The 26156-nt window shown below is 41.3% G+C and overlaps 2 protein-coding genes across 2 annotated transcripts in view; both read left to right on the forward strand.

Annotated features, from left to right (window-relative positions):
• The window catches only part of dor (vacuolar protein sorting-associated protein 18 dor), a 133832-nt gene that overhangs the window by 8337 nt on the left and 99339 nt on the right, over positions 1 to 26156 (forward strand). The gene's annotated exons all lie outside the window — the stretch shown is intronic.
• The window catches only part of bib (MIP channel family protein big brain), a 56428-nt gene continuing 32715 nt past the window's right edge, over positions 2444 to 26156 (forward strand). The window contains exons 1-2 of the mRNA XM_019052583.2: positions 2444 to 3446; positions 6022 to 6148. Coding sequence (XP_018908128.1) covers positions 3122 to 3446; positions 6022 to 6148 — 452 coding nt within the window. The 5' untranslated portion in view covers positions 2444 to 3121. The remainder of the gene's footprint in view (positions 3447 to 6021; positions 6149 to 26156) is intronic.

Raw genomic sequence — 26156 nt, forward strand, 5'->3', positions numbered from 1 at the left:
AAGGTTTACTTTCTTTACCTTGCGTTTAAGTCTCCAGGCCATACGCTAGAACTGAAGTGATTAGCTTTTTATTTTATTTGCTACTATGTTTGAAAATTGTAAAGTAAAATATGCGCATTCATTTCTAATGACAAATATTTTTTTTGAATATTTTTTGCAACCTGTACATGTTCATACGTCGTAGCGTTCCCCATAATAGGCGGTGAGTTCTTTTTCTGACAACTGACCACAACTGAATCAATGGAGGTTCCTGAAATTAAGAGTAGCTACCGAATTTAAAAACGGATAAAAGAGCCTTCAGAATAGATGTGTTTGCAACAAGCACCTTAATAATCGATTCTTCACCATAGTTTCAAATGGGGAAATGATCATTCACACCTCGCCGCTGTAGAGAGAAACAAGACATGACGCGTTGGAATTTGACCGGTTTAATGAATTTAGAGTCACATATGAAGAAGTAATTAAAGTGATATCTTCGAAAAAATGAAGATGATCATCATTTTGAGTATATAAATCCGAAGTTTGAATAGTTGCGCGCTTGATTTCCGCTTTCAACGATGCGAGTATATTAATGCGAGTAATATTGCGATATATGCGAGTGTTTCGAGACAAGAGAAAAGCTAAGATTTTACTTCTTTTCTGCGTGATTCCGGATCACAAACCTAGTTCGGAGTTCAAATAGTTGCGTTATTGATTTCCGCATTCAACGATGCGAGCGTAATGCCTACATTCATGAACGTTGGCAAGAGACTAGTGAAAAGCTAAGATTTTCCTTCATTTCCGCGTGATACCACATCTCATTCATATATCGGAGTTCGAATACCTAGGCGCTTCATGTCCGCGCTAAACGATGCGCGTGTATAATGTTGTTGTTGTTATACCTTCATAAACGTCGGTAATTTTAGAGTTTAGACAAGTGAACAGTTAAGATTTTCCTTCATTTCTGCGTGATACCACATCACATACCTATTCCGGTTGACTGAGCTCAAGATACATTTCACGAGAACATTAAACACTGAGCAAATTAAACATTAACACAACATTTTTCTTTCTTTTGCGTTAAAAGTGATAATGGAGGTTACCAAGGTTTCGCATTTGTTTCTAACTTCAAATACGTTTTTCTCGAAATCATTAAAATGCTATCTTAACTCTTTTATCTATGATAACTTCTAATTTATTCAAGCTCTAGAAATCAGTATCGCTGTGACTCTGGGGCATTTTCGATGAAAGATTCGATTGCCAGTCAATCAGTCGATAATTTCTGGATTCTTAGATTTTTTTATTAATGCCTGTGAAGAACAATATTTTTATTATTCAAGGGTCAATGACTTTCCAATTTATGATTTTAATACAACATTAACCTTGTATGACTCCACGGGATTAGAATTTTTTTCGTAATTTGGATCGCATTTAGCAAAAAGGAACCAGCCCAATTTTGGTGCTTTCAAAATCGTGCAGCCTTTTCCTTTCTTTTAAAAATACTTTATATACACATAGCATTAAAATTTACACAATTATTTTCCTTTGAAATTAACAATTTTTTGGTGCGAAGCATAAGCTATTTGCTATCCTAGGAGATATTTTAAATAATCATAAAGAAGCAACACTTCTACAACATTAATCGAGCTGGTTCCTTTTTGCTAAATGTGATTCAAATTACGAACAAAATTCTCTGAAAATTTGGAAGAAAAACATTCACGAAGCCCGAAAATTTGTGATTCGTCAAAGGAAGTTTGGCATGGTCTAAAGGCTCATACGGCATTTTTCTTCAACACAGCGGTACAGCGTAAATGTTATCACAGCAAAAACGCCGTAACTCCATTCTATTTTTTCTCTGCTAAATGTTATATTACAGAAAAATCACAGATGCATTCACTCCTCACACGGAGAAAAAAACTTCGTGCATGGGACCCGAAGTTGAGGTCATATGGATCTCTGAAGTTTTCTGATCACGCATCCGAAAACTTGAGGTCGAGCTGCGGAAGTTCGAGGTGCCGGGGTGCTTCAGATGTGTGACCTGAACCCCTCGGTATATCTCGAAGTACTTCAGATGTCTGACCCGAACTTTAGCAGCTCGACCTCAAGTTTTCAGATACGTGATCCGAAAACTTCCGAGATCCATATGACCTCAACTTCGGGTCCCACGCACGAAGTTTTTTTCTCCGTGCATAATTTTGGAGTAATTACGATATACCTCTGAGAGCTCAAACTGTCAAAATGAAGCATTATGGCAACACGGATTTATTGTAATAGAACAGTATATGTATGAAAGAAAATGAAAATATTGATTGGAGTTACAGCGTTTTTGGTGTGGACGGCAGATAACTTCCCCTCTATTCATCGACGAAGGGCAAAACCCGCAAGAGAAGACCGCCGTGATGCCGCGAGTCGTGGCGTGGCGCTCCCCGTGAGCGGAACTCGAACTAAAAATCAGAGACAGTCAAACCTCGCCCTCCCCTTTCATTCGCTCGCTGAACTTCGCGGTCCGCGGTCATTGTCCTCGCGCAATCTCCTCATCCGCGAGTTTCACGTGTTTTTCACGATCGTCCTCGAGCACCCGCTCAATTTCCGCGTCGTGAAATTGTGCTCATTCACGTCACAATTTGTGTTCAACTTCAACACCGTTGTGTTCGCTATCCGGTGCTCGTGTGTGTTCGCTCGAACCTGCATCCATCCGGCTCAAATCATCTATAGATTCACCCTTAAAAAGTAGTATTCGTGATTATTTTGGAAATCCCGGTTTACGGTATCCTCCATCGGATAGTTGTGTGTTGATATTTTGATATTGAAAATTTTTTAATGGTTGTCTAGGTCGTCCAAGAAGTGCTCCAATTTCGGTCTACGACAGTGCGACCCATCATTTTTTTCAATTTTTACGTGAACAGCAACTGAATTTGTTTGCTGTTTTATTGTATGTGATCTTATGAAATATTGAACGTGATCGGTCTAGGATACTATCTTTTCTATCGATATGATGTCATAGATAGCATCCCTCAAAGCAGACTGAGGCAGCTGTTATCGATAAACTATGCGTCCTGCGTCTTAGATTCGTGCGGGTGGTTTTTTTTGCGAGTGGCCCAAGGCCGAGTTCATCCTTGTTAAGTGTTTACTTTGGTGCGCGATGGCCAGTGAAAACATGTCGGTAGCGGCCCCGACTGTGGAGGTGCAGATATCGACCCTCCTGGATAAGATCGAGGCGATGCGGCAGGAGCAGTTGCAGGCCGGGCCGCCGCGGCTCCTCCCGATGCAGGCGGAGATGCGGACCCTGGAATTTTGGCGCTCGGTCATCGCCGAGTGCATCGCGACGTTCCTTTTCGTGTTCATCGTCAGCGGCGCCGCCTCCAGCTCCGTCACCGGCGGATCGCCCACCTCCACCACGCTGGCCGCCGCCTGTGCCGCCGGACTCTCCGTAGCGGCGCTCTCGGCCTGCTTCTACCATGTCTCCGGTGAGGTTTTACCTGTATTTTCGGCCCGTGGTCGATGGTCAAAGAGAGAAACCACGCATTGAAAAAAAGAAACTCCGGCCGTGGAAGCCGTTCTTACGGGCTGTATAGACCTACCGTCCGCGTGCCGGGCTCAGAGGCCGAAAGTTCCGGGCGTAGCACCCGGAGTAATCGAAACTACGGTTCAAGCACCCGGAACTTTCGACCTCTGAACCCGGAAAGGACGGTATGTCTACACTACTCGTAGCTTTTTCTTCAGTGCGTATCCCCATTGCGTTCACTGGGGAAAAAAACACATTGGATCTAGAGTCCAGACTCTTAAAAACATCGACAAGAAAAAGTGCTCTTGATTCAAACAGAATCTAGCTTTAATCAAGAACCGAGCCTCTTAATTTAAGCGAATTTTGTTTTGATTCAAGCAAAAATCCGATTGAATCAAGAGTATTTTCTCTTGTCAATGTTTTCAAGAGTCTATACTCTAGATCCAATGTGTTTTTTTTTTTTTTTTTTTTTTTTTTTTTTTTTTTTCCAGTGCGGCTATATAGACATACCGTCCGAGTTCCGGGCTCAGAGGCCGAAAGTTCCGGGCTCAGCACCCGGACTAATCAAAGCGACGGCTCTAGCACCCGCAACTTTCGACCTCTGAACCCGGCACGGACGGTATGTTCATATAGCCAGCAACTTTTTTTTCAGTGCGTACCTCCATTGCGTTGTTTCAACATTTCTGCTAAAGATAGGGGACCGTCCCCGAACCACGTTAAGCTCTTGAGGGGAGGGAGGAAGGTCAAGAGAGCGTTACGTTATTACGTGTTTACGTGTTGAAGGATAGGGACCTCCGTCACAAAAGCGTCACAAGGGGAGGGGGGTAAAAATGCTGAAAAAGTGCGTTACGTAATTTAGGGACGGCCCATTAGAGCTTAAAATTTATGCAGGACACTCTGCTAGTGGGGGAAAAAAATCTTGAAAGTTTTCGAAAAAGTACGCTGACTGGTTTTCCAAAAAAAAAAAAAAAAAAAAAAAAAAAAATGAAGCATGACAGAAGTCTACAACATCGCAAACGGAGATACGTGGTTCCGCTATGCATGAAATGATTTCGATATGGATGAAACCGAGAAAATTTGCTTATACGCACTTTTTTGACCGTATTTCTACTATTGATCCCATAGGCGCAGCTCCAGGGTCCGGGGGGCAACTCCCAGCCTTGATCGCGAAAATTCTCCTAAAAAAAACCGTAATGTTCCGTTATTTTCAGGGATTTCTCTTTGATTACGTTTTGACTGGAGACCCCCCCCCCTCCCACAATGAAAATTTTCTGGCTACGGCTCTACCTAACCTAGACTACCTCATAATATCTGTACCCCAAAATTTTAGTCGGAGGGGGAGGGTCCTGGGGATCCCTTTTTCCACGACTGCAAAAATTTCCAAAAAAGTCATTTTTCGTGATTTTCAGGATTTTTTTTCTATCCCCGGGCTTCCTCTCATATGAAAAATTTCTCACCGTAGTCCCTCCCTTCCCATGAAAAATGTCTAACCATGTTGCAAACACCCATGATGTTTGGCTGAGGGTTTTGATGAAGGGTGACAAACCACGATAACATAGATCATGAAAGCGAATCATAATAATACTTCGCATGATGGCTCAGGGTTCTCCATCCAACTAGAATTAACTAGTCGAGAGTATGCGACGCTCGCATTAATTAGTCTTAATGAATATGAGCTCCGTTCCCCCTATTCATACATACAGGGTGATCAACATGTCTTTGACCGATTGGAGTCTTTAGAAAATGGGGCTCTATTTTATTCAGCCTTTTGAACACACTTACACATTTTGGAGGAATCTCTGAATCGACATATCTTAGACGTAAAATCACTCAGGCGAAATAAGCATGAAAGTAGACTATTTATTATTTTAATCACGTTTGAAATGCTTATTTTTTCCGGAAAAAACTCGGCATGCAGATCGGTCACTGAACTCATTCTACTTCATTTTGCAGTAAGAAAAACACTACAATTTCCAGTTCATCCGTAAAAAAAAACTCACATGCATTGGGAAACTAACGGTACCTACCTACGCTGTTTCTAAACTGAGTCTGAAATTGTAGTTCCTAATTGGACCGCGTTTATCAGAAAGAAACCAAACCACATCAGCTATTGTCAAATTTTATCGGGCAATTTAATTTTTTACAAGAGAACGTCTGTGCAGATTCCTTTGAAAATGTAAGAAGTTTGCTTCTTACTACGCGGAAAATTCACTGAAATTTGCAAACAAATATCCGCACAACCTTTTTCATGTAAAAAATTAAATTGCACAATTAAATTTTGCAACAGCTGATGTGACTTGATTCCTTTCTGTTTAACGCGGTCCAATTGCAAAATGTATATAGTCCGATTCATCGCGGAGTTTCACACCTCATCGGTGTCCGCCCTCAACCCACCGAGAGCCTACCCTCGATATCGGAATATACCTAGTCCAGAGCTTGCTCCCTTCGACTTTCATTTGTTTTAGAATCGAGGGAATTTGTCCTCTTCTTTCCCTTCTAGCTCAAAACATCAACATTCATGCTCTTATATTTTACAGGGGCTCATATCAATCCGGCAATCAGCATTGCGATGGCTTTCACGAAGCAGATTTCCACCTTCAGGGCTTTCATGTTCGTCGTGGCCCAGTGTGGCGGCGGCATCGCAGGTGCAGCCATCCTTTACGGGTAAGTCTGCCTCATTTCCATAAGTTTTCTTCCATCTAGGTTGCCACATACTACAATAGACTGATTATTTTCTCATCTGTTATTCGATTGTTCCATCCGGAACAAGAGACCAGCGACTCTCCATTGCTATCTTGGCAATGGTGGAGGCTTTTACTTTCGGGACTTCAACAACTTTTCTTTCCCTTTTCGATCCTCATTGTAGTAATTTCATATTTCTAATCACACTCAATTATCCTCCCCTTCCTCCGTCCACCAACGTGGTCTGTTGAGAAGTTAATATGGGCACTTGAAACCTCCACACTGTGGATGCGAGATTTTCGGTGGTGACGAGGCATACCCAACGTTCAAGTGGTTCAAGTTTTGTTGATTCATGGATTGATTCAGTTTATTTACGAGAGAAGTTAAAACTTAACCACCTGAACTTTTAAGAAGGTCCGTTTGATACTCTCTCCGAAACGCTTTTTCACAGAGAAATTTAAGTGTCAACTGACACCGGCCGATATATTAAAGTGAGCTCGAGTGTTAGCAGTGGAAGCCTTCTCTCGAGTTTTAACCCTCATTCTTCGTAATGCACATCTGAAGCCTCGAATCACCTCCATTCCTGTCGAATATCATGTTTTTGGACATAAACTACCTGCAATTAGAATTTATTTTCCAATTGAATTTGTACAAACAAATATCTTTTGATCCTCCCGCAAAAATCTGTAATGCTCTTGGATAGTTTGTTTGACGTGATTGAGTTCATTTCCCCCTCGTAACTAAGCATTTTCACAACCTCCTCTCCCTCCCTCCCCCTCTGTTCTCCCGAAATGTTACGTGAATCTAAAAATACCCTTCTCATGTAGACGAAATTCCATGGTTTACTTTCTTTACCTTGCGTTTAAGTCTCCGAGGCATAAGTTTGAACTTACCAGCCGTGATGACATGCATCATGCACTGATCCAGTTATTGCACATCGAAAGAGATACCTCCAATCCTCCATGGCCAAGGGCAAGGATGTCACCGTAGACATGGCCCTCATACGATAGACATAGCTATAGACACAAGCATAAAGATAGCAACTAACAGCCGTACAGAATGAACATAGCTACAGGAATAGCCTTACAGAATGGGCACAGCGACAGGAATAGCCCTACAGAATCGACATAACTGTAGACAAAGCCGTATACATTAGGCATAGTGTTAGACATAGCTATTAATAATGGACATAACTATAAACGTGGTCGCAGACATCCCGATAAAGCCTTAATTTACTTTGATGAACAACGGATTCTCTGGGGAGCTTGTGGATATTTTCCTTCCAGTTTTTCAGATATTTTTATTCGCAATTTTATCGAAAATATCTGGAAAATATTCATAAATACTCTCAAAAAAGAACAATTAATCGCGAGAATCTTGGCAACATTCGAATGTTCATACAGCGTTTTTCCCTAGCGCGGCAGCATAGGGTTAAAACTATCTGAGAAAACCGGGACGTAATCGAGGGAAAGAGATGACCTGGAGGATGATTTTACCGTATGATATGCCTCCTCGCCGACGCGACGCAAATGAAGCCTTTTTAAAAACGATGGTAATCCCGTTCAGAATACGTCCAGTCGCCGTTGTTTTCCCATATAAAGCTCAGAATGCTCTCCATTTCTATGCCTCCGTTTCATTGAAGTCGCGGCGTGTGGAGTATGTTCAACTCTGCCGTGCTAAGGGAAAACGCCGTATGAACATTCGAGAGTTGCCAAATTTCTGCCAATAAAATGTTTATTTTTGAGGAAAGTTATCAATATTTTTCATTGAAATTTTTATCACTGAAAAAAATTCTCGGCGTTTTTACCAAGGTCCGTTGGTACCTTTACCATCTCACTTTTTTTTACCAATTATTGGTAATTTTACCAAGACAGTCTGGTAAACTTACCTAAAAACCGGTATTTTTACTGTTTTTTTTCAGGTAAGATTACCACTTTTATTGGTAATCAATTCCCGGTAACTTTGCCCTTTTATCTCGGTAATTCTACCATAGTTGATAAAAAATATTGGCGTTTTTACCGGGGTCCAGTAAAATTACCGAGAAAGTCAATAATTTTACCGAGATTTCTCGGTAAAATTACCAATTCCATAATTGGTAATTTTACCAAGAAACAACTGGGATCAAATAGTACTCTGAATTCTTGGTAATTTTACCCTTTTCTTAGTAAATACACCGAGATTTTTTTTTCAGTGTGCACTATTTGGATCAAATAACGAACTAAATTCTCTGAAAAATCGAAAGAAAAATGTTCATAAATATCCCCATAATTTCGTGATTTATAGAAGGAAATTTGGCAACGCCTGAAGGCTCATACGGCGTTTTTACTTAGCACGGCAGAACTGCGCACAGGACATAGGCCCGTTTTCTCCGGTGCGCGAACTCGCAGGAAAAGTACAAAGGAGAGGGGGAGGAGGGGGTGTTGGACATCACAGGAGCGATCTCCGCGCACAAAAACAATACGGCAAATCCATCCGGTTTCGTGTAAAGTATAAATAAAGTTGCCCTGGCCCCCGCGCATAGCTCCCTTTGTCATGCGGCTACCGCGGCCATGTTGCTATGTCGCCAGGCTCAACTTATTGAAATACCGATATGCCACGAGATAGTAATGCCACCTCGATCTTTCCATCACGCATGGTAAAACTGCAGAAATGCGTACCTCGCTTTGCGGCGCACAGTGGATCGAGTCAATAGGAGAGATCGGACAAAATTTGGAAACTTTGAAAGCTTGTAACTCCGTTTTTTAAAATTTTGTGGCTCTAAATGTGGTTCCATTGGTTTTCTCGTAAAATTGCCTTCTCTAAATACCCATTGAACTTTAAACTGCGACGAAATATCGTAAATATCAAAATTGCAGTGTCAGTCAAAAAAATGTCCGACCTCTAATTGACTCGATCCACTGTGCGGCGTTGAAAACTTCTTGTCATGTTTTACTTTCTACGTCGAAAACTACTGACGTCGTTTCTTAAAAAATTCGGTGACTTTTTTCTCCATATGAAGAATATTCTGTAAAAATGCCCAGGCATGCATGACTGACGTTCTGTCTCTTTTTGAAAAAAATTAAATACGAGCGGAGGTTTTGAAACATCACAACCGAGATAAGCATTTTTGCAGATTCACCGTCAAACTGTAGTTTCAGGCTAAGAGAAGCCCTATGGAAAAATAGACAATTGAAATTAGGAGCTACAGTTTCTGGCTCATTCGTAGAAATACTCATGTGCATAGGGAAAATAATGATTTATTCGTCGTTTCTAAACCGCGAGCCAGGCAAAATGCAAAATATATCCAAATTTGATTTTCACCATTTTCCTCCCGGATTTTATGCTATTCAAATTCCTAATATTCTTCTTGGATTTATATCCAGTCTCGTGTCAAGGTAGGATTGACGTCTTCTCCCATGTCACAGGATCCTCTAAATTGCCGTGCTAGGAAAAACGCTGCATGAGCCTTTAGACGTTGCCAGATTTACTTCAATAAAAACCAAATTTTCTTGGAACTTTGCGAACATTTTTCTTCAAAAATTTCAGATAATTTTTTTCGCAATTTGGTCTAAAACATCTGAAAATTTCGAGAAGAAATATGAATAACTTTCCTCAAAAATACATGTTTTTTCCGGAGAAATTTGGCAACTCTCGAATGCTCATACGGTGTTTTTCCTTAGCACGGCAGTTAACCCCTCTCTACCAGGTGAATGATGTAATTTATGGCCCGTTCTGTTGTCTTGAATGATGACAGCTACGAGAGAGAATCCAGACCCGCGACCTTTGTGAGACCCGAGTTATTCCATTGACTGTTCCCGCGATACCACGATTGAAAGATGTAACTCAAATCCATCCCTATCACCTCTTAGAGAGGAGAAAGAAAAGAAGAAGAGGAAGAATAAAAATAAGAAGGAGGAGGATAGGAATATAAAGAAGAGAGAAAGAGAGAGAAAAATCACTTACGATAGAGAATTTGCAGGTGTCTTAAATTTTGTGAATTTCATCTTTAAAGTGATACTAATAGAAAAACCGAGTATAAGGATATCCTCGGTTTCTAAATTGAACAATTATTGGAGAAAATATGACAAAATGACCTAATCTGCTAAAATACATGTGTTTAGATGGAAAATGCCCCCAGATGACGCCACATTTTCTCACTTTTAAATCTATGTTTCTACAATTACCCATGTTAGAATAAAATTATGAAAAATACTGCGAACTCAGCTCACTAAGCACTCTCAAATGAGACGATGAAATTTTTGTGTGCAAATTCTCCATTCGTTTAGAAAATCTCCAGAAGTGTGAGAATCGGTGAAGCTGGTAAAAAATATTGTTATAAATACATTTATGCACAGTACCTTCCGTATGACTGAAGTACAGAAAAGAAATGAAAAAAATTAGGGTAAAAATCAATGATTGTTATATCTTGTTATTGGCGATCGACCCGAAATCCGTATGTCTGCGTCCGACTTAAGAACTGTTTTGAAGGAAGAACGAGGTGATAAAGAAAAATCGGTCGTAAACCCAGCGAAATAGATTCTCCTTTTTTTTTCTTGTCTACCTATCTCTCCATCTGTAATCATCTCTCTTTTACTTTCCTCCTATCCCTTGTCCCCTTTTTGTCTTCATTTTGCTACAGCTATTCCCTCCCTCTTTACTCTCTCCCCACTCCCCCTCCTCCTCTGTTTTTTTCCATCTTCGTATCTCCAATGCCGAGTCAAAAATGTAGGTATAACACAATAGCTAAAGTCCATTCCACACTTCAGAATGGCACGCAATAAATCCGACCGATACCTTTTTTTTCGGTTGAGTTTTTGCCATATAGACTAGAGCGAAAGAGTCCATAATTCCACGGAACCGATCTGGAAGGCCGCCCGCCGCCCTGGTTAGCTGAAAGCGCGTAACTGTTACGGTAACTGGTCTTGCGTGCGCGGTTTCGGCATGCGCGCGGCCAGTGGCGTGGCGTGCTTTGCGATATCTCGATTGATCGGCCATTTAAACCTATGGAAAAGAATCGATAAACAGGGTGTTCGCAGCGAACACCTTAATAATCGATTCTTTATCATAGGTTTAAATGGCATAACAATCGATGTATCGCAATTCACGCCACGCCACTGCGCGCGGCAGAAGAAGCGTCGAGACAATAATGATGGGAACCTGAAAGCCGCGCTGCGAACTCGGGATGCCTACTATCGTCGCGCCTTTGACGTAACACCGTAACCGCGTCCTTAGGTGAGCCCCACTGGCCGTAGAATCGCATGCTTTGTGTGGCGCAAGAGGGAATGGAGATACGTTCTTAAGTCGGAGGAACGGCGCTATGGGTCGCTCTTACGCTGACCTCTCGTCTCCGTGCCGACCTTTGGTGGGAATTAAGTTCGCGCTCGTCTTCCAGGCTGAGCCCCCCTGCCCCCTCTCTACGCCCCCCTCCGCCCCCCATCGCCTTGATGCCGAATCGTACACCGTAACGTAAGAGAAGCCGGCACCGTAACGTAAGAAACTCGTACACCGTAACGTAAAAGTGGTGGATTGGTGTGAAGATTTGGGAAATTTTGTGTTCAAATTTTTGGACCGTAATTTCTTTTTGTATGGAAATTTATTAGATTTGGGAAATTTCGTGTTCAAATTTTGGGACAGTAATTTCTTTTTGTATGGAAAATTATTGGACTTGGGAAATTTCGTGTTCAAATTTTGGGACCGTAATTTCTTTTTGTGTGGAAAGTTATTCACAGAATTGCATCGATTTTTTCAGGGGCAGACTATGCAATCAAAGAATTCGGCAAGCACAACCACGAAGTTTAACTCGTGACACTTTTGGAAAAGGAGGAAAATAAAATTCAAAATTGTTTTGCTATTGGGTACTTATGTCGTTCCTATAATGAGCCGAAAATAACAGTCCTGTTTGCGAAATTCTGTCCGACTGGAATTGAAGTGAAAAAAAAATAATATATCAAGTATCATAATTCGCGCCAATCAGAATTCCCGAGTTCCTATTTTTTATCAGTATTTTTCCATTCTCATTTTTTTTAAAACTATGATCGGTCCCAATGTAGGCAAGTTTGTGCATTTTTCAGTTTCTAATCCCTCCCGAAAGTTGCATTTCCAAATTTGAGTCTCATTGCGTGAAGAAACTGTGTCAAAAGATCTATAGAGAATCTCCGAGCTGCCCCTTCGAACGAGCGGTTAAGCTCATCGCACATCGCCCCCCCCCCCTTCAACTACCCCACTTGACCCCCGCAATTATTTACAGCTAACTTGAGACATGAGCTCTACTCCCCAGACTGAGGCAAAGCGAGGCGTGTCCAGTGTTGACATTTACCCGGTAAAACTCGCCCATCAAACGTTGGTGCGTTGGTAACCGAGCGTGATTTATGGTGAACAACTGATTTGAATAACACCATATTCCCCTATTATCAAGCTTTGAGATGTTCCATACGCGGTTTTGAAAAACTCGCGTCAAAAATCGTTCTGCTCATTTATCTCAAAGTCTCAGGAGGAAGTCGGACTATACTTTGTAAGAAAAAAAATATTTATGATAATAAGTTAAACGCGTTTCAGAGAATCATATGAAAGTTCCGACAATTACTGCTATAAAATTATCGCGGCGGTAAAACTAAAGAAACAACTACCTTGATAACAGTGTTTCCGAATTTCTGCTCCTACCACTCGGTTTCAAGGGAAAAAAAAAAAAATATTACGAAAATATTCTGCGCGGACTTTTTGAAGAATATTTTTGAAAGGGCAAAAAAGAATTCCGCGAAATTTAGTGCGGTAATTGGTTAATTTTACCGATGATTTTTTACCTTAGAGTGAAGCACGGTATATTCAACACCGCGCGGTGAATGACGGCGATCGTCTTATCTTTTCGAGAAATCTCGTTATTTTGAAATTAAATTGCTATTTTTTTACGATTTTTTGGCGATAAAATTTCTCGGATTATCATTATCTGAGCGATTATCCTTAATCTTGTCGCAATTTCATCTTAATAAAATCGCGTTCGAGAAAATAGAAATCTAATTTCAATTTATCACGATTTTGTGTTCGATAATATCGCAATTGTATTGCAAATTCATGCGATGAAATCCCAATTTATCGCAATTTTTTATCCGATAATATTGCAATAAATCGTCGTCGCCGAAACGATACATTCTCAGATCAAATCGCAACTTATCCCAATCACTGCTTCTTGGATGGCCAAATCTGATTCTTACAGCTACAACCCGAATCCCTGATTCCCGGATTTCGACTGTCTCAAAAAGAAGTTGCACGAGGAAAATATTCTTAGGACGTCCTTCCCTTCAGAGACTCGAGGGAATATTTCTCGGTGAGACCGACAAAGCGGCAACCCTGGACGTGTCGAAGTCAAAGCTCGGATCTGATTCATTCACATGAACTTTTCGACTCGGGAACCGGGAAACACGGAACGCGATGAGGTTCCTGTGGGAGAAGAAGAGCCCAGCTACGGGAGATGCCCCCTCACCTCCCGCGATGCTGTCAGGTGAAGTTCGGCTATTCGATGCCCGATGCCGATGCGTGAGAAAACTCGCCTACTAATAATTAAACGCGAAAACGGAGAGGAACTCGCCTACCCCTTGGCTCTGACCCATCGCTCCAGCCCGAAGTACCTAATAGGGAGAGGATTGCCATTTCGATCCTTTCAGAACAAGAAAAGTTCCGCGCCGCCTTTTGGTAGGTCTGTAGGTTTCAGGAGGTCTGGAAAACCTGAAAGTCACGGTGACCTGCTGGAAAAGTCGGGAAATTCATTGGAAAGGCCAGGGGAAGAAGTCAGAGAATTTACGGCGGCCTGGAAGCGTCAAAGAAAAGCCTGGGAAGTTAGGGAATCCATACGGAAAAAAGTCGGAAAACTTATAGGAAAAGTCAAGGTATTCATGAAGAAAGTCGGGAGAATTATGAAGAAAGGCACGGGAAGTTAGGGAATTTATGGCGAACTGGAAAAATCAGAGAAAATCAGATGAAGTTAGAGAATACATAGGAAAGATCAGGAAGGGTGAGGGTCATAAAAAATCAGGGAAAGTGAGGGTGATCGTGAAGAAAGTCAGGGAATTTCACTCCAGAAGTCTAAAAGGCGCTATTTACGGTTCGGAGTGAGATGTATTCCGCATTTCACTTTAAAATATTCAACGGTTCATGTTGACGACTCTTCATTATTTCGATCCCCATGATCGAAGAAAAAATCAATTGTCATCACCGACCTTTAAATTTTTTTTATTTTCTAGTCAGGAAGTACACTGTTAAATCCTATTTTATCCAAATAACGATACCTCGAACCACTGTCGAATACGATCCACTGAACAAAAATTATGGTAGATCTTACCATACTTCAACATAGTGATACGAGTATGGTAATAAACACCAGACTCTACACTGGAAAAAAAAACACTTTGGATCTAGAGTCCAGACTTTTGAAAACACTGACAAGAAAAAATACTCTTGATTCAATCAGATTTTTGCTCAAATCAAAAGGAAATCCGCTCAAATAAAGAGGCTTGGTTCTTGATTTAAGCAAAAATCCGATTGAATCAAGAGTATTTTTTCTTGTCGATGTTTTTAAGAGTCTGAACTCTAGATCCAATGTGTTTTTTTTTGTTTTTTTTTCCAGTGTATGGTAGCATTTGCCACACTATGACAAGTATCACAAGTATTCTGGCGAATACTACCGTGATTCCGGTTGTTTTCACTAAATAGTATCACTGTGTAAAAAATCAAGTGGACTTATAGCAGATGTTACCAGACTCTTTTTTCAGTGATTCATTCCTACCGCGCGGCGCGGTTAAAAGCGGTGCGCGACCCGGCTGCGCTTACGTGCGCCGCGCTTTCGTCGGCGAGACCGTGATGGGTCACTTTTTCTGTCGCTGGATCCTCTTGAGCCCTCGTTCGATGTTCGCCGACTTCTTTCCCGGCGACCGTCGCTCGTCGTGCCTCTCGTGATTTGCACGAGGGTCACGATCTCACGATGACCGACGCGACAAGTGTCATCATGCTGGCGCTTCGACATGTCGCCACTGCCGGATCCACCCTCGAACCTCCGGATTTTCTCGGCAGTATCCCCGGAGAAATCCCGCCGGTGGGCACCGCTGCTTCCGGAATCTCGCTGATCCGAGTCGTGCGCCTCAACCGGCTTTCTGCCGTCCTGAGGAAAAACGCAGTATGAGCATTTGAACGTCGCCAAATTTCTGCCAGTGAAAAAAGTCTACATACTAACTCAGACATTACTGCCGTGATAAGGAAAAACGCCGCACTGGAAAAAAAAACACATTGGATCCAGAGTCCAGACTCTTAAAAACATCGACAAGAAAAAATACTCTTGATTCAATCAGATTTAAGCTTAAATCAAGAACCCAGCCTTTTATTTTGAGCGGATTTCCTTTTGATTTAAGCTTAAATCTGATTGAATCAAGAGTATTTTTTTTTGTCAACGTTTTCAAGAGTCTGGATTCTAGATCCAATGTGTTTTTTTTTCCCCCCCAGTGAGTCGTGTGCCTCAACGGACTTTCTGCCGTCCTAAGGAAAAACGCCGTATGAGCATCCGAACGTTACCAAATTACTTCCAGCGAAAAGTCTATATAGTAACTCAGACATTACTGCCGTGATAAGGAAAAACACCGTATGAACATTCGAGAGTTGCCGAATTTCCCCAAGTAAAACATGTAATTTTGAGGAAAGTTACGCTTGTTTTTTCCTTGAAATTTCCAGATATTTTGGGTTAAAATGTGAACAAAATTGACTGAAAAATTTAAGGAAAAATGTTCGTAATTATCTCCAGTAAATTCGGGTTTTCTTGAAGGAAATATGGCAACGTCTGAAGGCTCATACGGCGTTCTTCCTGAACAAGGCAGATTAGGCAACCCCCTAACCCGATACTCTCAAAATGTTTCGTGAAACTAGAAAGTTCTCGCTGTAGCGTATAGATATCCCATCCGTTACTGTCTCACCTTTGAGAGCTTTTTTTGAGCTTTGGGGTTGATTTCAGCGAAAACCAGTGGCATCATCGTGTTTCTCGCGAAATTTTAGATAAGAAATCGTACTAAATCGCAAATTCCTGACACATCCAAGAGCCCCGATCTATATTCTTAGAAGTGAAATTCCAAGGTTTACTTTCTTCACCCTGCGTTTAAGTCTCCGAGCCATGCGCTTGAACCAACCAGCCGTAGTGGCATGTGCCATGAACTGACCAATCAGATATTGCGCATTTAAATAGATACATCGAAGTTAAGGAGGTAGCGTGGCCGTAGACATGGACATATGATGGACATAGCTATAGACACAGCTATAGATATAGTCACACAGTATGGACGTTTATATTTATATTAGCTAGGAATTGATTTCAGTAATTTCCGATATAAATTTTTCAAAGAAGACAAAAAAAGACGCGATTAATAGATTCTACAAGACAAACCTTCTTTCAGCGCGGCCTGATTGTTGAAATTTATGTCACCTCAACAAGGCGTCGAAAATCGATAAATAACACGGCAGAGATAGAGCATGCGTCTTATCTTATCTTGTCGACAAAGCCAGAAATAATGTCAACAACCTGACTGTAGGGTAGATAATTTTGGGTAGGCTCAAAATTAGACATAATCACTGTCAGAGCTTCACGTTTCTCTTTCTCTTGGCACCGCCGCACAAAGTAATGTCCCACGGGCTGACTTTTGAAATTTATGTACAAAGCTATAGACAAAAATAAAGCGATCCTGTTGGTGAACACGGATGGATGCATTGGACATTGAGATAAGAAATAAACTAACTCACGCCAACCCACGAGAGACCCTATCGTTATTCTATCATTCTCCCCCTTAGTCTACAGCAACGTCCGTTTTAACTAATAGGATCACTCCATTTCCCCTTTGTCTATCGCTCGGTACGTCAATTTCATAATCAACCCGTTAGACAAATTGGAATAAGTCCCTGGATGAGACGGAAGAAAAGCCATTCCTCTAAACATTTAAGCTCCGATCGACACTGGAAAAAAACACATTGGATCTAGAGTCCATAGACTCTTAAAAACATCGACAAGAAAAAGTACTCTTGATTCAATCAGAATCTAGCTTAAATCAAGAGCCAAGCCTCTTAATTTAAGCGGATTTCGTTTGGATTCAAGCAAAAATCCGATTGAATCAAGAGTATTTTTTTTGGTCAATGTTCTCAAGAGTCTGGACTCTAGATCCAATGTGTTTTGTTTTCTTGCGGAGTAGACATTGAAAGCCCAATAAATTGTCGATCACTAGGGGGGGGGGGGGGGGGGGGGGGGAAACACATTGGATCTTGAGTCCAGACTTAAAAACATCGACAAGAAAAAATACTCTTGTTTTAATCAGATTTAAGCTTGAATCAAGAACCAAACCTCTTAATTTGAGCGGATTTTCTTTTGATTTAAGCTTAAATCTGATTGAATCAAAGAGTCCTTTTTCTTGTCAATGTTTTCAAGAGTCTGGACTCTGGATCCAATGTGTTTTTTTTTTTTTCCAGTGATCGATTCGAAATCACGGTCCTTTCTTCTGTCGTCGCGGCGAGAAATATGATAGCGTGTCATCTCGATAACTCTCTCCGAGTTCGAACATGCTCGTTGTGTCCCCTTTCGACTCGCCCAAGTTTTCTAAAGACGTATTCCACAATTCGTCGCTGAACAAAGCGAGATCGCGACCGCATTTTCAGATGAGCCCTCCCGCCCGTTTAACTAATCACTCCTCAGGGTTCACCCGAAAATGGAGTTACGGCCTCTGGCCAGCCAATCACGTCGCGCGGAGAAAGAATCCGAAGCGACTTATTCTTAAAGCGCGCCTCGTGACGACGCGAAGAGGCACCTGCCATGTCCTCTTGGCATGCGTGCTTTGCGATATATCGATTGTTATGCCATTTGAACCTATGGAAAAGGATCGATAAACAGGGTGTTCGCAGCGAACGCCTTTATAATCGATTCTTTACCATAGGTTTAAATGGCACAACAATCGATATATCGCAATTCACGCCACGCTACTGTCTGTAGTGGTAACGGAACGAATCGCGGGACACTGGAGGTAATTATGTTATTATTGCTCGTCAATCCAAGCATGAAAGTTACTCACTATCATTCGTTTACGGTGAGTCCGGACAGTCGGTCGTTGGTCGCCGATGAGGTATTGAGAAGGTTTTGGGGGCACCGGGGAGGGGGAGGGGGCCCATCTTAACTTCAGTTGTTACTGCTCAAGCTCCATCGCTCAGTCCAAAGGGGCGAGGAGTCTCGTTGAAAGACACCATGCACGGAGTTGGGGGCCGTTTACAAAATTTATAAGGAACCCCATTTTTTATCACCCTTCCCTCTTGTAACGCGCTTATAACGCAGGGCTATATCCTTCAAACAAGTATGTAACGCTCCACTTGACCCCTCGCACAGTGGATCGAGTCAATCAGGGAGGTCGAACATGAAATTTTTGACTAAAACTGCAAATTTTGATGTTTAGTTCGTCCCTTTTCAAATGTTAAGGGGTGTTTCTAGAAGAAATTCTCACGAGGAAACCAATGAAACCACTTTTAAAATCTCAAAGTCCTGTATAAATGGAGTTATAAGTTTTTAAAGTATCCAAATTTTGTCCGACCTCTCCCATTGACTCGTTCTACTGTGCCCCGTCCCAAAATTGAGGGAAATCATTGAAAATCCTCAAAGTTCCCCTTATTTTTGTATTTTTGAGGAAATAGTGAATTAAAGATAGAATAAATGAATGAGGAGGGGAAGGAAAAATAAGTGGTCTGAACATTTTGCGGTCCAATTTCCGCATCGCTTCGCACCTGAGCGGGGCCTCAAGCGTTATGTGCTCCTATGATTTTATATTAAAATCAAACAGTAACATTAATTCAATAAAAAAGGAAACAAATATAGCGTTAAGTGTTACGTAACGGGGCTTTGGACCCCTCTGTGCCCGTAACGCATCCCTGTGGAGCCCCTGAAGTCTGAAGTGTCATGCATTTTATAAGTGGCCCCTTCAATGAAATTGTTTGTAATATAAAGGAAATGGTGACGTCGAAAAATCAATAAACCTGCTAGCTCTGCGATCATCTCTTGTGGGCAGCCACTATGCTTAGGTTTCGAGAAATTATTTTGGTAAAATATCATATGTATAAATAAGACGAATAACGATCTGTTTTGATAATAATGAATTATATTATTTTCCATAACCGTTTGAAGAGCCTATGGATGACACTGAGGAGAAGGGGGGGGGGGGGGGTCTTGAATGAGAGGAGGGGCGTGGATCTATGGCAGAACGGGTTGCTCGGGCTTCCGATCCTTGTCTCGAGGATGTGCCGCTTCGGTTATTTTCTTTTATGAAAGGGCATAAATCCCAGGATATCATGAGCCTTGGGAAGTATGGACTGACGTGGGCAGAACGGCTCATGTGACGGTGTGGTTACGCCTAATATTCATTAGAGAGACAAATTTTCTTATTTTTTTTCAAAACGAGGGATGGATATTCAAGGCTCTGATTGAACCTGCCAAGACATCCACTATTCTTTTTTACTCCTCGCACCGGAAGCTCTTTGTCCACTCAAGATTCTCAACTTGGCGACGTTGCCAAAATTGAACATTCCGCGGAAACTTAATTTTATCAAGAGAAACTGTAGGAGAAACTTTAGTGGCGAATCAGCACACGCCTTACGTAGATAGTCTTACATTTTTTTTAAAAAAAAAATCGAAAAAAAAAAATACCTGTAAAAATTATGTAAAATGTAATATCTCTTATATGAGTTTCTCCAATAGTGAATTTACTGTGTAGAATATAACATCATAAGAGTAGCGCGGTCAGCGAGCACACCCTCTGGTTTGTAATAATTAATGATTTGTACAAACGTGTTCACCTGCTTCCTTCGATGAAAATACTTATGACACAGAATTTACGCTCTCCTTCCTTTTTTCCTTAAAATTTGTACAGTTTTTCTCCGCTGAATTCATAAATAAGCTAAAAGCTTAATTGATGGCTGTAAGGTGAATGAAATGAGCATACCTACGTCTGAAGTCGAGCTAAGCAAATCGATGACTGAAGTCGCAGAATGCGTATCGACGATTGTGGCGCCAAATAGCTCTGCTCAGGTTTGATTTCCATTCAAAAAAAAACTAATCGACAGTTTTTCTCAAAACTATTTAACTGAGCTCACCGCTCATTCCATCAAATTTCTGGAATATTTAAAGGATGTATTCCAGTTACTTTTCCTGGAGAAATTTAAACAAAACCGGGGATTTTTAAATGTCGATGGGAAGGGACGTTTTTTTCGACTTCAGCAACCGATAGGTACCTCTTCGCTCCAGCTGATTAAAATTTTCATTTTTCATTCCTCATGGTCGGCCGGTCGGCCCCGCAAGCTGCAGGATCTTTTAGACTTTTTTCAATTGGACCATGCATCCCTTCATCCCGAATATTGTGGATTGAGATTTCGAGTATTCACCTGGACCGATATTTTCTTGGTGAATAGGTCACAGATTTCCGAAGATGCAGCTGGGGGCGACTAGAGACTCCGCTGGCAGGGATCCCTCGGTGGAGGGGGGAGGGGGGTGCGGTGGTTCATCGGAGCTCAAAAGACGCTCGTGAAAGAGAGGGAGGAGTCGGAGTTGGGGGCTTCTTGTCATTCTCTTTATGCAATCCATGCACAGCTGAGCCTAGGACCAAGGTTGCCAGGTTGTGCGATAAAATGTTGATATTTTACATGGTTTTAAAGAGGAAATTCAGCACTATCTGGTAACAGTGCCTAGGACCTAGGCATATGGTTCCCCGGCACCGGCCTCGGAGCGCGACCCCGGGCAAAAAACTTGTACAGGGTGTGTCGAAAGTCTGGGACCTCGGGAAACCACCGAACATACTGTTCAAAATCTCGGAGTAAAATATGTCAAGTGCATTTCACTCCAGCGGGTTGATTATTGAAATTGATAGACTATATAAGCTATAGACACAGGAGACGAATGGAGAGGAGAGCAATCCTATTGCTTGAGATAGGCGGTTGTTGTAGTCTAAGGAGGAAAATGATGGACTACCTAACTGTAGGGTCTCTATTTAATTGCCATTAGTTAGTCAATTAGTTACTTATTTTACATATTTTGTTCATTGCACCTGCCCGCTTCCACCGATGAGATCCCTCAATTTTCAGTTTTTCTTCCTCGTGTTTCCAACAAAATCTCCGAGTACCCTAAAAAGGCCCTCTCTTTGACAAGATCTCTCCGATCTCTCATAAAATTTATTTCTTTCGCACCATTTATAACCTATCCTGGGACCACTTACGGACTACATTTTGAGATTATGGACTACAATTTTTGGCTGAGTGTAGAAATAACGTATGCGCCACTTTCCCCATGCACATTTCTAAGTGTTTTTATGGTTGAGCCGGAATTTGTAGCTCCTAATTATTGCAAAATGTAGTCCATATAGATACCCTGTGTCCGGACTCAATGCGCACCCTGTATAATTGGGGGCACCATGGCGTTAGCTCCTTTTTATGTCCCGGGTGGGGCTACGTTGTCGCTTGTCACACGAAGCGCCTTGCACGTGCTTCCACTAAATACTTCCATTCTACAGCCTTCATCATTCCCTATTTCTAGACCATCTTGATCGCGTTCATGTTCTCATTAAGTAAGACGGATCATCAAACCAAACACGAAAGAGACCCAAGTCGCGAGGACCGGCTCGTCCTGGGCCCTCATGCAATTCCTCCTTCCCTCAGCCTCTCGGACAGAGATGTAAAATTTCGAAATGTTTTCCTGTAAATTTTCGTGAAGTTTATGTCAAAGTTTTGGCATTTTCTCAACATGAGAGCCGAATCTATACTTACCAATGGACTACATTTTTCAATTCGGAACTACAATCCCGGCTCAGTTTAGAAACGACGTTTGTGCCATTAGTTTTCTTAGGGACGTAAGTAGTTTTATAGATCAGCCAGAAAGTGTAGTTCCTAGTTGCAAAATGAAGTGCAAATATTCTCGAGCCTGACTAAATCGATTCGGTTCAAATTGCAAGTCAAAAATTTGATAGAACGAGGGGGGTCCTATTTCACACCCCTTGAATTTTAATGCTTTTGATACTTAGCGTGGAAACGAGTTACGAATTCAGGTTCTGCAAACTTTCACAGTTTAGGGCTTAGATATAATGCTCCAAAATCAAAGACCGATCTTTGCCAAAAATGGTCAAAATTTAGGGACTTTTTTAAGCTGCCAGTTTTTTTTTTAAATTACAATTTCAGGCGTCGAAAACTTTTTTATTGCTTTCACCGATAAGTACCCGTACAACTGGTAATATTTCAACCACATTCCGATCACTGTACATATTACAAAATACAAAAACCATTCGATCTAGCAACGCTGGGGAGTGGTACCCTAGAAGGTATAAGGGTAAGAAGGGCAGGGAGACATCGAAGGGTGTCTCGCACCACTCGCACAGGAAATGCGACCTGCGCCTGCGTCCTGCGCGCGACAGGGGAGACAGTAAGGAGGCGTAGATGATCGATTATCGATATTTCTCCATTTGAAGCTGTGATGAAGAATCGATTGTTCAGGTGTTCGCTGCGGACACCCTGTTTATCGATCGTTTACCATAGGTTTAAATGACAGATTAATCGATGTATCGCAAAGCACGTCATGCCGCGCCATTGAGGGGAGGGAGAACAAGGCGGTCCGAGACGTGGTCGATTTTTACATTTCTCATGATGGACTCTGAAAATAAAGCCAAAATCGCAATATCATTCTCCCAAATAAAAATTGTTCCTAACCGTGCCCAATGACTATGTGTTTGGAAACTACGTCCTTCGAAATTTAAACTTGTCCACTAAACACTAACTCAAATTATTAAGTTGAAAGAGCAATTGTATTATACTTTCTAGCTAGTCTGTGTGTTTGGTTTTCGATCAGTGAAAGCTCCTATTCGAAGTAATTAGAAAATCAGTTCAGTTACTGATTGGAACGGTTACCTTGCTCGGCGCGGTATAACGCAAACTACTTGAGTTGACTCTGCAACAAATTTGCATAGGCAATGAAGTTTCTCATTTAAAAAGTTTGATAAATCAAGTCTATGATATATGGATGACTTAAGTGCTGAACCACGTATCTCTACTGCGGTGTCTCAAAATTTCAGCCTCTATTTTATTTTTCCGAAGACGAATATGCCATTTTTATAGCTTGAACTTTGAACCTAATATTCTGCTAACAGAGAAGAAAAATCAAGGTAGTTGTCAAGAAATTACGTTGACTAGTTTTCCAAAGAAAAAATAAAATATGACAGGAAGTTTGCGACGTCGCAAACGCAGATACGCGATCTCGCACTCTAGCCATCGATATGTAAAAAATTATTGAAAAAGGAGAGTATAACCCTAAGATGTCCCTTGTCTTTTATTACGCTATTCCCGGACAATTTCCCACGAAATGCCAGTTTCCCGATATTCTTGACTAATGGACGTTGAAATCAGTGTTCGAAACTCACAGGCGCCAACGCGCCAAATGCGCCTAAAAAATCGGCCATGGCGCCAAAAAATGTAGGCTCTTTGCCATCGTGGCCCCTGAAAATTGCCCCCTAAAAATCTGAATTTTCATATCAGGTGATTATTCGAAATTTTCAGCACTAAGTACAAGTGAAAGCTTTTTCTATTCTTCACGATTTCATCCCTCGTGCTTTTATCTTCCCCAAGTTACATCTCCTTACTAGTTCTGTCACGAAAACATCTTGTATCTAACTTTTCACTAAATGCGCCGTATTATATAGGCAAAAAGTAAATTTGGCCCCTCAAAAATCTTCAATGCCGCCTAAAAATCGGGCTTGATGCGCCACTTGGCTCCAAAAACTCAAAGGTGAGTTTCGAACACTGGTTGACATTTAATAGAAAAATGAATCTAGTAGGAGAAAATTTAAAGATTAGCATTAGATAAATAAATAATACGAATGTAAAAGTAAAATTAGCTCTACAAAATAAATAAAGTGGAAGTGACGAAGCAGCAAATATCTCTGGCGCTTTCACACTACTAACACGGGAGCAGGATACGAGCACCTATTATCATTAATCGCGTGAGATTTCAAATATTTCTATCGCTCTTCTCAATTTCAAGTGTTTCAACTATCTCTCCTTCCTTGCAACTGACTCCTATCTGAGGCGACCTTTTCTCCGGTGACGCTACATGCCTCGCTTCCATGTTTGTCGAACAACTAATGCTGACAACGATGTCACGATGTCAGTTTATGTGTCAATGAGGTCACTTAGATTTACAGTCCCAAGTAGCAAAATAGATTTTTTTCTAGAAAAAAAATATTAAGAAAATTTCTAGAAAAAACATAGAAAATGAGAGTTATCCAGAAAATAGAAAGAAAAAAACATTGCGAGTCCAAGGTCTGACCAAACAAAATAGATCTACTTCATAGGTCTACTTTCTGTCAACTTCCCATTTGGAAAAAAAGATAGAAAATTTATCGAAAGTAGAATTATTTTCTAGCCAATTTCTTAATGTTTTCTTTTAAGAAAATGCAAGGAAAAATGTATTTTCTTTCTATTTTCTTGTGTCTATTCTCTGGATCTACTTTATACCTATTTTCTTTCAAGAAAATTGCTCTATCCAGAAAGTAGACATTTTCTTGATGAGCGCCACCTAGAAAGTAGATGACAATGCTACTTGGGATCTCATAAACTCGGCTTGTGAATCAGTGAAACATTTGATATTAATATAATTTACAAATATATTCATACAAGATTTACATTTGAAGTTATTCTGGAATCTACCTCGGTCAATCTGGTTCAAAATGAATTTCCAAAGCTGCACCATGGGTATACCAGAAAGATAGCTTCGAGCTCCCCGAGACCCACTTTGCGGGCCCCTCTGAGTTAATCTAAATAAAGCGGGATTATCTAGCTACAGCGCTTACAGCCACAAAAATCATAAAAATCGACCCTTCCGATCTTTCAAAGGGAACTATGACGAAAAATGTAGATTTACATTGTTTCAAAGGGATAACTCAGGATTTTATCACGTGATATAAAAAAAAACCTGCTTGATCATATTGTCGTTCCTCTAACGTAATGGCATATCTCTCTTTTCATATGAGCCCCGAACAGCACAGAGTTTTACGGACAGCAGGCGGATCCAGGAATTTGGCAACACAGGATTTTCTCCATTTAAATCTATGCTAAATAATCGATTCTTGTCGGAGCACCTGGCCTCTCCGAGAATCGATACATTTCAATATGTTTAAATGGAGAAAAGACAATGTTGCCAATTTGCTGGATCCGCCAATGGTCACGTGGACATTGAGATTCGCCCTTACGTCAGAGGAGCGACGATATTTGTGAAATCTGAATAGAGCAGGCTCGTCTACAAACTATCTCTCGCTGAAATCCGCAAAAATCACGGAATTCGGCTTGGTGGGCCGATAGAACGGACTGTGACGAAAAATGAAAATGTAGGGGGTCAGAGAACTTCTAGAAATAGTTATACTGAGAATCGCTCCAATTGATGATTTGAACAATGGAGAAATACGCTGATTGAATAGGAACCAGCTTCGGACTCGAACTTGCTGATGTTGAACTGCGAACTTGCTGATTAACGAAACGTGCTGGTGTTGAATTTCGACTTCCAAAGCGGCAACCTGGTATGTGATGTGAACTTGATCTGGCGGGACAGAAAGTTGAATTAAGCGTCGCACTTTCTGCGGGGCAGCTGCACTTCTCTGTGCTAGTTTCGAGCCGTCGTCGCCGCTAAAACTATTCTTTATAGACATCTTTGGGAACGGAGATCTAGGCGCTTGTTTGAAAACAGAGGTCGCGCTGCCATCGATTACTGCACTGTTCGTCTAATTTTTCTCGAGGATTGTTTCGCCTCCCGGAGATTGCACCAGCGATTTTTCCATCCACTTACATACTTACACTAACTTTGAACATTTGTTTCTTTTGGTTAACCTGTTTGGGTAATTCCCGTGACATGACATAACAACTCTTGCCAAAATACCGATTTTAAGACCTGCGCTCTTCGAGGCGCTTAAAAGGCCTGAACATGTTTTTAATTTTT

Source organism: Bemisia tabaci, chromosome 2 (assembly GCF_918797505.1).
Source record: "Bemisia tabaci chromosome 2, PGI_BMITA_v3".
In the NCBI taxonomy this organism is placed as follows: domain Eukaryota; kingdom Metazoa; phylum Arthropoda; class Insecta; order Hemiptera; family Aleyrodidae; genus Bemisia; species Bemisia tabaci.